Raw genomic sequence first — 12,018 nt, 5'->3', positions numbered from 1 at the left:
CCATAATATATAAATAATGATACGTAAAGCAATCCAGTGTATATATATATAAATTTATTGCCCTGGTGAATTAAGATCAACAGCTGTGTCCAACAACAAAAAACTATACGGCAGAAATATATATATATATATATATATATATATATATATATATATATATATATATATGACGTGAATAATCTCTGGAAACCAATTACAGGAAATATCTGGAAAAAAAAAAAAAAAAAAAAAGCGAACCCGTAACCACAAAAATTACGTGTTCTACACTTCTACAGACTCTTAGATGACAAAACCGGCGGATAGAGCAAGCCCAGCAAGAACAATTAGGCCCCCATGAATGGAGGTCGCACTCGATTCATCAGCAACTGGGCTTTCCGGTGCCAAACTCGTCCCAGCCGGTGAGCGACTTGGCTGGCTGCTGCTCGAAGGGAACATCGCCGGTGACTCTGCCGGTGTCGCAGAAGTGGAAGGAACACTGGCACCGGCGGATGGAACCTCTGCAGTGGCCGGAACTGGAGAACTCGCCGGGCTTCCAGATGGAGATGATGCAGGCGGTGACACTGCCGGAGCATTCACCGGGGATTCGGCCGACGGAGAAGGAGATGGGACCGGTGCAGACGCACTGGACGACGGAGTGGGCGCTGGAGAAAGTGGAGCGCTCGCTGCCGGAGACTGTACCGGAGAAGCAGACGGGCTGGTTCTGGGAGAAGCTGCCGGAGACTGTACCGGGGAAGCAGACGGGCTGGTTTGGGGAGAAGCCGCAGGGATTGTCGGAGGAATCTTCGGAGATGGAGAAGGAACCGGGGATGCATGAGGGCTAGCCGGAGAAGCTGCGGGCACGGGAGTTTTTGAGGGTGCCGGAGACACATTGGTGAACTTGGGTGCCGGTGCAGGAGCATGAGGGGTCGTCTGTGCCTCACCGGAATACGACACACACAAGAATAATAAAAAAGCAAAGAAAATCCGTCTGCACATAGTTTAGTGTGTGGGCAGAAAAAAGAAGTGCGAGCGAGGGTGAAATGGAAGGAATATTTGGATAATATTAAGAGAATGTTAGATGGTGGTGGTGGGGGGGGGGGTGATTACAGCGATATGAGATGAAGATCGGTGCGGGGAGGGGATTGAAGGGTGAGTTTTTATATAGAAGACAAGGAGGCGGGATGGAGGGTGGAGGGTGCCTGGTGGTGGGTTCGCATCAGATAGTAAGTAGTACTAAACGGTGCGAGTCTGATGAATGTTTCAAAAGCGAAGTGACCGTTGGAGCCGGAAAAGAGAGCCGTTGAAAGTTTTACATGGAGCCAACCATCCAATCGTGGTTCCTTTCCTTATACAGTTAACTAGGGAGGAGTGCCCGCACATCCGTGGTTTGTTCGGTGCTTGTGAGTTGTGATTAAATATAATTTTTTATTAGATAAATAATAGTATATTCTCAAAAAATTGTCATTAAATATGATAAATCTAATAATAGTAGTATATTTTAATAACAATACACATTTGTACACTTTATTTTATCAATATTTTTTCATTCTTAAAAAACTCTTATGGATGTCAGCTAAAAATCGTGCAAGAGGAAACATAAATTATTTCAGATAAAGGAATATTCTCAAACTGTTAGTTATACCAACGTGTTAATTGCACAATATGTTAATATGTCTTTATTTTTGTGATAATTATACAACAAAAGTCACATTTCAATTAAATGTGTCTATAATACCATTTCAATAATTATACCAATACATGAGTTTATATGAGTCGTACTTAGTGCAAAAATAATTACAAAATAATTCCATATTTCATAAATATTTAGATGTCTCTATAAATCAAAACTTTAAATGTACCAAAATTATGGTATTTCGATAACTATATCTAAACACATGTTGCCCTCAATTATATCAAAAGTTTTTAAAAAATTACACAACATTCCATATTCCTCAAAATCTCCTATCCATACGGTTGAAATTCAAACATCCCTTTAACCGCAACTCATTCTTATATACTAAAAAATGATATTTTTTTTATTCCTCCAGTTTTTGGTATATATATATTTTTAAGTAACTTATTGATTCTCTTCTTTCTTCCCATTTTCTTTTTAGAGTAGTACTAAGGTGGTGCTTGGTTGGAATGTATAGGAATCAAGAATTGGATTGAGTCCCATAATTATTGCTTGACTATTGGGTATGAGTTTTGAAATCTTAAAATGAATTATAAAAAACCAACCACTCTCCATACCCAACTAGATCGGAGAGTTTTGATGAATCCTACATTTGATTCCAAAATCAAAAAAAAAAAAAAAAAAAAAAAGCTTCTGGTCCCTTCTCTTTCTCACGTAAACCCCTCTTCTTGCCTTCCACAGCAACTCAATCTCTTTCTACCTCTTTACCTCCTTTGTGTTGATGATTGGGGGATTGAAATTATGCAGGTATACTCACAATTTCCGGTCATAAACTTCGACAAAATAAAAATCCGGATCTGCTTCGGCTATTGTTGCATCATTGGGACTGTTGCTTCTAAAGCTCCATTGTCTTTACAAAAAATTGAATGTAGATACTAATTGGTGGTAGTTAGGTGCTGGTTCAATAGGTATTGTCATGGTTGGGTATTGGTTCAATAGGATTATGATGGATATGTACGTGGGATAAACATTCGAATAAGAAAGATATGAAAAGAAAAAAAGAAAATTGATGCCCAATATTTACCAAGCACCTGCTTTTGTAATCATGGACCCCGTTTGGCAAGTGAGTTTTTTAGATGTTTGTCTAAAATTTTACTGTAATTTACTGTAGAAGTTGTAGAAACAATTTTTAAAGTGTGCAAATTTTTTGGATATTTTAAAGTATATAGTTTAAAATTTTTGAGAAATTTTTTGAAGTTACTATAGTTAAAGTTGTTAAAAAACTTGTAGCAGACAAACTTGGCAAAAAACTTGTTTGCCAAACACGGTCCATATCTTTGCCCAAAATCCATACTAACTTTTTTTTTTTTTTTTTTTTTTGTATGATTCCAATAACAATTTTGATTCTTAAACTTTAACCAAGCGCCCCCTAAATTTATTTGGCACAAACGAACGGATCAAGTCCAGTCAGGGAATGGGGATACTGAGAAAGTGGGGTGAATGTCGATTGATGAACAAATGATAAAGTAACAATCAGGCGAAATGGTAAAATGTTCTATTTTGATGTAAAATAGTATACAGATTTAGCCTTTTTTGGATTGCAATTTTGCAACCACTGTGTATTAGTGTCCACACTCTCACTGTGGATGATACTAATTTTCTATCAACTACATTTGCATTGACTACTAAACATAAGGGGTTATCTGAATTGTTATATTTTTTTTTAGTTTTTTGTATTTATATTAAAGTTTACTTGCAATTGTTATATTTTACCGTGATTTAGCACCCGCCCATATGTAATTTATTATACGCGTGATATTTTGTTCATCCTATCAATACAATAATGTAGTATTGATACAATTGTGTATGTATAAGTTTGTACCAAATTCTAAAAGGAATGTGACGACAGCGTGGATTGGACCAAAATCGAGTATACTTGTCCCTAATTCTATCACAACTTGCACTTATTAGATGTGCAGCAAAAACAAGTTTTTCAAATGCAATGCTACAGTAATACATAAGACCTTAAAAAATATCTTATCCATATAATATATATCAAATACTTCATAAAAATTTTATAGTAAAAAATTTTCATACACATTGCTAAAGTAAATTTTTTCAAAAATATCCCAAAAAATAGTTAATCTGAACGGAGCCGTAATACTTGATTGATGGATATATCAACTTCTTAGGCCACCCCTCTGGTCCCTAAGGTCAACCAGATTGCTAGGAGTAAATCCTAATTCATGCTAAGTATATCCTTTTATTCTTTGATCCACACTTGTTCTTAGTGATAGAGTTGAAGGACAACTAAACTCCTCGATATTTGAATTGCATCCGATTCAATACCAACTCGTTCAAGTAACTAGTCAAATTAAATTCGAATAATATTTTGCGTATTGTAAATTTTTCAAAATTGACTTGAACTTGACTCGATTATCATAAAATTAGAATTTATGTTTAAAAAATTTAAGGCCTTGTTTTGATGATCTTTTTTTCAAAAAAATTTATTATGTTTTCAGTGAGCACATTTTTAAATTACCTTTGTGACCTCATATACATCAAATCATTGTATTACATTTTTTTTAATAAAAATTTCAAAAAGTAGCAATCCAAAAAGGACTTAAGTTACTCGAGCTCGGTCTGATAAAAATTCATTTGAATTCAACTCGATAAAAATAAATAAACTAAATTTGAATATAATTATAAATTCATCAAAATGATCGAATAAATTTAAATATTAGAGTGCAACTAGCGTGGTTAATTAAACTCCTTTATATCCCCATTTGGTAATCGCAATAGAGCAAAAATATTTTTAGTCCGAGGTTATTTGCGTTTTTTTATTTTCTTTTTTTTGGAGGTGCAAGTAGTGTGGTATTGTGCTACAGGGGCACATGCACCGTGGCACACCGGAGAATTCGCAACGTAACCATACTCACTCAAGTAGTCAAGTGTTCTGTGACGTCCAATAGATAGCACTGGCATCTCCCTCTCTCCATTCTTCTTTACTTTTTTGCCCTTTTTTTTTTCTTCCCCAAATACAAGTACTACGAGTACAAATCAAAATCGAGTCACAACACGACTTTCCGGATTAGGGTTTCTTTCTGCTTTCTTCCCCAAACTCCGTCTCACTCTTCTGGTAAGATCCTCAAAACCCCCCTTCTTCTGTACTTTTTTTTTTTCCTTTTCCTTTTAGTGTCTGGTTCATTTGTTTCTTGTAATTTTGGGTATTCATTTGGGCTTTCTTCGAAACTTATGTAGCTGGAGGAAAAAATATTGAAACCCTAACCTTAGGTTTTGTGAGAAAGAGGGGAAGAAGACATGGAGGAGAACGAAGGTGGAGGCGGGTTCGGTGGAGATCCGAACGACCACCACTTCCACAGGAACGAAGCGATCTCGGCCGTTGCGGACGAGGGTTTTCTTGGGGAAGAGGACGATGACTACGAGGATCTTTATAACGATGTTAATGTCGGGGAGAATTTTCTTCAGTCAATTAGAAAGACTGAGGATTTTGGGGTTCGAAAGGAGGAGGGACTGTCTGAGAAAAGGGTTGTACAGATGGCTGGGAATCCCTCTTCGCAGGCGCTGCCGTTGCCTCCTCCACCGCAAAGGGCGCTGGATGGTGGTGGTGTTGGAGGAGGAGGAGGAGGAGGAGGGGAGGAGAGGAACTTTGAGAGAGATGAGGTAGGGTCTACTGCTGTTAGGGCGCCATCTGGTAGGGTTGTTGATGGATATCAGCAGCAGCCACAGCAGCCGCAGCAGCAGCAGCAGCAAAATATGGTGTTTAGGGGACCAGGTGCTGGTGCTGGAGGTGGTCCCACTGGGACATCTAGCGGTGGTGGTGGGCTGAGGGTTGAGTTAGGGCAGCCTTCGAGTAATAAGCGGGCAGGTGAGTTAGAAGAGCAAACTGTTAGCAATAGTGTTGTGAATCAAGGGGGTATGGTTCAGCAGCAGCCTCCTCCACATCAACATGCACCATCTGGTGGTAGCTTAGCTGGTCCTGTAGGAAACATGGGGAGTGTAGGAAATATGGGTGGAATTGAGGGCACAGTGAGGCCAGGAGGTGCAAATGTAAATGGAGCTGGTGGAAACGGGTATGGCAATGTTGGTGGCACTGTCGGTGGTGGAGGTGGGGCTGGTGCTGGGGGTGGCCAAGGGACTATTCTTTTTGTAGGTGATTTGCACTGGTGGACGACAGATGCTGAGCTCGAGAGTGAATTGAGCAAGTATGGGCCTGTGAAAGAGGTGAAATTTTTTGATGAGAAGGCTAGTGGGAAGTCAAAAGGGTATTGCCAGGTTGAGTTTTATGATCCCGCAGCTGCCACTGCATGTAAGGAGGGAATGAATGGGCATCTCTTTAATGGCAGACCATGTGTTGTTGCATTTGCCTCTCCCTATACTGTCAAGAGGATGGGTGAGGCTCAGGTGAACAGGAATCAGCAAATGGCTCAATCTACTGTTACTCAAGGTAGGAGAGGGACTGGAGATCAGCCGGGTAAGCCTGGTGGTAGCAACATTGCAACAGGTGGTAATTACCAGGGTGGTGGTGAAAATAATAGAGCGTATGGGAGAGGAAATTGGGGTAGAGGTAATGCTCAAGGGATGGGCAATAGGGGAGCTATGAATCCAATGAGAAGTAGGGGTGGTGGAATGGGTGGACGGGGTATGATGGGGAATGGTGGGAATGGATTTGGGCAGGGCATTGGTGCAACTCCTCCCCTTATGCATCCTCAAACAATGATGGGCCAAGGCTTTGACCCTGGCTTCGGAGGGCCTATGGGAAGAATGGGTAGTTATGGTGGATTTCCTGGTGCCCCAGCCCCTCCATTTTCAGGGATTCTGTCTTCATTTCCACCAGTTGGAAGTGTGGGTTTGCCTGGTGTAGCTCCTCACGTGAATCCAGCATTTTTTGGGAGAGGGATGCCTATGAACCCTATGGGCATGATGCCCACAGCTGGAGTTGATGGACCTAATATGGGAATGTGGTCTGATCCTAATATGGGTGGATGGGCTGGTGAAGACCATGGTGGGAGAGCAGGAGAGTCTAGTTATGGGGAAGATGCTGTATCTGATCATCAGTACGGAGAAGTAAGTCATGACAGAGGGGCTTGGCCCAATGCCATCAAAGAAAAAGATAGAGGCTCAGAAAGAGACTGGTCTGGTTCTTCGGAGAGGAGATATCGTGACGAAAGAGAACCAGGGTATGACCGAGATATACCAAGAGAAAAAGATGCGGGACACGAAAATGAGTGGTCAGAAAGGAGGCCACGCGATGAAAGAGATGTTGGACGGGACAGGGATCGGGAGCGAGATAGGGATCGGGAGCGTTCTCGAGACCGTGAGCGTGACCGAGATAGGGATCGTGATAGAGAACGTGACCGGGATCGTCATAGGGATGACAGGGACAGATATGCAGATCATCATAGATACAGGGAACGTGATCTAGAATACGATGATGAATGGGACAGGGGACGGTCTTCTAGGACTCACAGCAAGTCACGAATATCACATGAAGAAGAGCAAAGGTCAAGATCAAGGGATGCTGAATATGGGAAGAGGCGGCGATTAACCTCTGAATAACCAGGCTTGCAGGTGTATTGCTGTCCGGATTTGATTACTCAAAGATGATGATTGAAGTTACACGAACTGTGACATTCATTGAGATTCTCACCGAACTTGCCTGTTTGGTTGCCTGGCTTTGGCTTCACCAAATGACTTGTAGTATTCTCTATCTGTCATCTTTCAGATGCTGTGGATTTTTCCATAGCTCCTTTCTCAAGGGAGCACTGTTTTCTGCAGCAATTGGAAGGAGTAAGTCAGTTGTCCCACTTCTATTAGTTTCATTCAGCTCTTTGAGTTTTCTTTCTTAGAACAAATGTTTAACTTTTCACTACTTTGCAACTTGAACCTGCTAAAATTGGTTGCATGTCGTTGCGTCTTGACCTCTTGAGCTTTTTCCATGTTGCAGTTGTTTTATACATAACTTTTCTGTTGTGTTTCCGTTGTGTCGTAGGAATGTGTTACTATTGCTTCATGGTTCCTTTAGTGATTTCAAAAATTTATTGTGGCCGTACCAATTGATAGATAAACTGTAAATGAAAAATAGGAAAATAGCATCTCTTGCATTTATTACCTTTCTTTTAGGCATTGGTCAGTTTGAAAAGGATATTGGCATGTCCTTGTGGTTAATTTAGTTTATTTGATGTTGGCATTGGTCCTCTGCATTATGACTAAGCTCCAAATACAAGTGCATTTCATTCTTTAATTATTAACAAGGAATAAACTAGTCATTTTTTCTCGGTTGCCATGGTTCAACTGAGATTCCGTATTTTAACTTTAACTTTTGCCTCGGCAAAGCGGTATATAATGGTTTTCTCTCCTTTCTGAATCTTAAATGTCTTTGAAAAAGTAAAAGTTTTCCACTTATGGTGGTGTCTTCCCGGTTAATGGAGTTAATTTTGGAATGCTTTATGTGTCAATAAAATCTGAACCCTTTATTGCCTTTCCCGAGATCTTACTCAAGTTGGTTACCTACAACTGTACTTGCTCAAAGAAAGTAGCCATACTTTAGTGTTTTTTCATTATGTTGGCTGTGGTAATTCTTTTGCTACTATGCTGGTCTATCTTCAGAGTGAAATTAGTTTTGGTCATCTTCCTGGCATGGCATGTCCATTTTCTACATTCATGCATAATACCGTAGTCTTCAATATTATGCATGATGGAAATTTTTCTTTGCTGTTGCCGCATCTGATCTGGTTTCACTCCTTGTCCAAAATGGTACATTGTAATGTTCGTCTGAGCAATAGCTAAATAGGATTTAGTGTCTAATCTTCTTGATTTTAAATGTCTAATCGTCCAACTTAGCCATTGACATAAGTTCAAAATTGTGTAAGTTTTGTGTTGGTATATGATACTACTAATTGGTTGGGGGCAGTTTTGATGGCTTTAAAGTGTGTGCAGTGTGTTCCACTCAATTTGAACTCTGACAATTTCTTTGTTGGATACTTTCAATACTTTTCATGGGGCCTGTGTGAGTTCACAAATTGATGTGTTTCATGTTGTTGTTGTCTGAATAGAACTTGTGCAACTGTGTTCTTGCAAAATTTAAGTTCATGATTAGTTATTGTTAATTTGGTATTTAAGTTTTTGCACTGACAGTGTTATATTAAGACATCGGGCTTGATTTTGTGGTCTTACTAGTTTTTTTGTCATAGCTTGAAGGATATTACTTCAGAAACGAAGCTGTTCAGCAGATGCCTGGAGTCATTGAAGATGGGGTTGGACATGAAGTTTCTGATGTGAGAGAGCATCCAATTCCATGCGTTACTTGTTTACTCAATTCTGTTGCTAGTGAACATTCCAACTAAGTTGTTAGCCACTTTTCTTCTATTTCTGTTTAGCTAATTGTCACTTGAACAAACCAGTGTTATGGATGATGATTGTGGCTTGAATGCTGAAGTCTGAGATGTGGTGGATAATTAGAATTTACTATTTGAATTTGATGTACTAGGATTGATACGCTGAGGATGTGACTAATCTGGCCCCTTTTTTGTATTGATCTTTTTGTTGTATTATCCTCACCCTTACCCCTATTTTTTGTTGGGTATGCTGTGTTGACCATACAATTTTTCCATGTAGAATTTTTTGTAGAATCTGACCTGTTGTAGTAGTGAAATTTGTGTTTGGCACAGGAATTGTACAGTTTACTCCAGTGTTTAAGAAATGTACTGGTCTGTATTCCTGAATCAGCAATTTAACAAAGCCCAATCTCTTGTCTTGGGCATTTGATCTTTGTGCTCGGTTAGCTCGCCTAGCTTTTAGCCCTATATTTTTATTTCCTCCAATAGGCAATACCTGCTATTATTTGGCTTCTTTGCACAGATTCTGTTGTATTGATGGCAAATAATTTGCGGTAAAAGTTTGAATGTCCCAGAGCTTTTTGCCGAATTTGCAGCAAGGAGTATATCTTTTGTTTAATAGCCTTAGAAAACAAAGGCAGGTTCTGTGCATAAATTCGCATTGTTGTCGGGGGGTTGAAGAAGATAGTACTTGATATGAGGCCACCGCCTCTCTATTGCAAGAGCTGTATGGCGGTGGTAACTCCCTCTGCGCCAAGTATTTCTTGCAAGCTTTTACCGGCAAAATGCTAGACATCAGATCAACTTTAATGACGAGGAGGGATTTTGCTCGTCCACAGAAAGTTTGTTCCAACTGTGAATTACCTGGTTGCTGGAAGCCTGGAACAAAAATAGGGAGATGAGCCCGGTTAATGTCCATTACTTTGGTGTCCAATTGATGGGTACGACTTACTTCCATGTTGTGTGAGGAATGTTGGTACCAAAATTCACACGAATCAATGTTGGTTGTGGATCTGGCCTTGTTTATGTTGGTCCAGCCTAGTTTTATATGGACTCGGACCGTTAACCAGCAGAAAGTGGTCGGGTAATCTAACTGGGAATGCAACTCCTCAGTTTCTGTCTGTCTTTACTAGCTTCTTTTTTTTTTTTTCCAGATCAATCGTGCTATTCTACTCTTACTCCTGCTTATTAACTCTATTCCTACTCCTACTTATTAAAGAGATCTTTGAATTTTATTACAAGTGCAGAGGTTTGAAGCCTGATCCGTAGCAAGCCCCGCACTTTATGTGTTCCACTTGGTGGCTAACTCGCTTTGGGAGAATTGGTTATTGTCTTTGATAGCTTGTATACCTTGTTTTGTTAAATCTTCCTTTGAATGGCAATAGTAGTACTTTCTTAGCGGAATTTTGTTACTAGATTGAGCCTCAAGTTTTTCCATTTTCCACCTTTTATTGTAAGTCATGCTTATGTCGATAAAAAGGTCCTATGTTTTACAAATCATATAGGATTGAAAAAAACCACTTACTATAGGAAAATGTTACTACCGTCAGAAAAACAGGCAGTATCTGTCTGTAGTAGTAAATAGCAATCTTTCATGCACTACTTTGGTCGAGGCGAATGAGCGTGGGCTGGCTTTTTGGGCTAAAAATCAAAATGATGTAATACCAATCCATTCCCACTGAGATTGCTTGTTCATTTACATTTTCTTTTTGTTTCTCTTCTTCTGTGTGTGTTGTGCGTGTATTTTGGGCAGTGGCTCTAAGGGTTGTGGTTTGATGCATGGCTGTAATCATAATTCACATCGAAGGCTTGCACTCGCATGGCTGAAATTGCAACTACCATCAGGAAAACCACATATGCTACAGTATCTGTGCACTGCATGCCATAACTTAAAATCTTTCATGGACTTTCTCTTCTAAGTTCTAACTTCAAGCCTAAAGAGAGTGGACGGCTTTCCAGGCCAAAAATGAAAATAATCTGTCACCAATCCGTCCCATTCAGATTAATGCTTTACTTTTTATGTGTTTATTTCTGGTTTCTGGGTTTCCTTTCCTTTTGTCGTGGGGGGTTGGGGGCTGATACGGAGGGGCTTGAAGAATCTGTATTCATAACTCACGTAGCAGGGGTCGCATTTGCAGGGCTGAATCTGAATGTGGTGGTGGTCTTCGACTTTTGTAGTGGCTTCGGAATGCAAAGGAAGCAACCATGATTATGTCTCCCTCCATTTTGTCTGAATAATCTAGTCTCCTCCTCCCCAGTCCCCACTCCAGTCCTCTGAATATTGAAGAGGAAATTCCTGGTATTGGTCGACACTGTTGTTGGCGACCTAGAAATAGCTAATCCTCGCCTTCTTTGCGGCCTACGTTGGTCAACAAACTAACTCATTCCATGCGGAAACGCGGGGACCGACCGACTTCTTGTGTTAGAGGAAGACATGGGGCCCAAATTTTTTGATTGTGTGAATGATTTTTTGGCCACCAAAATAAAGTTGAGTTAGCATCTCATTTTTTTCCCCGCAGAACAATCTCATTCTTAGAGTCCGAGTACATCAAAACTAATAGCATATCAAGTTAACAACCCCTTCCCCCAACCCCCACTAACAAAAGCAAAACTTTAGCACCAAAAATGAAACGTATAAATTTGATTGCTCCTCCGTAGTGATGCATGGACTGAAAATGTCACTTCATATGAAATGTATAATTTTTTTTTTTTCAATTACAGTTTCGAAAGAAAAATTAGTTGTTACTGCAAATCAAGTCAAGCGAAGAACACACACTCTTTTTTTTTTTGGCCGTTCGACTAGATTAAAGTGGTGCTCTGATATCTCATTTGAATTTTTTTCACTACAAGTGATATTCGAACCCCCGACCTATCTACGGTACAAAGATAGGTTTAATCCCTTTTTGTGATCACTGAGTTAAAACTCAATGAGTTTGTTTGGATAGAGAAAATTTGGAAAAAAAATTTTGCCTCACAAATTCCAATCACCTTTTTACCTTCCTAATCACTTTTTTATCTTACACACATCACATCACATCACAAAAAGTG

At 39.8% G+C, this 12,018-nt stretch overlaps 2 protein-coding genes across 2 annotated transcripts; one reads left to right on the top strand and one right to left on the bottom strand.

Moving 5' to 3' along the window:
* Window positions 1-213: 213 nt before the first annotated feature.
* On the bottom strand, window positions 214-1,269 carry LOC113690046 (uncharacterized). Its single transcript, XM_027207865.2, has one exon. The coding sequence runs from the start codon at window positions 973-975 to the stop codon at window positions 280-282; it is 696 nt and encodes a 231-aa protein (XP_027063666.2). The 5' UTR covers window positions 976-1,269; the 3' UTR covers window positions 214-279.
* A 3,347-nt stretch (window positions 1,270-4,616) lies between these two features.
* LOC113691111 (uncharacterized) lies at window positions 4,617-9,186 on the top strand. Its single transcript, XM_027209313.2, has 3 exons — window positions 4,617-4,751; window positions 4,874-7,423; window positions 8,827-9,186. Exon 2 carries the CDS (start codon window positions 4,934-4,936, stop codon window positions 7,190-7,192), a length of 2,259 nt encoding a protein of 752 aa, XP_027065114.1. The 5' UTR covers window positions 4,617-4,751; window positions 4,874-4,933; the 3' UTR covers window positions 7,193-7,423; window positions 8,827-9,186.
* Window positions 9,187-12,018: the final 2,832 nt, after the last annotated feature.

Source organism: Coffea arabica, chromosome 5c (genome assembly GCF_036785885.1).
Source record: "Coffea arabica cultivar ET-39 chromosome 5c, Coffea Arabica ET-39 HiFi, whole genome shotgun sequence".
NCBI classification, from domain to species: Eukaryota; Viridiplantae; Streptophyta; class Magnoliopsida; order Gentianales; family Rubiaceae; genus Coffea; species Coffea arabica.
This window is presented reverse-complemented; position numbering and strand designations above follow the sequence as displayed.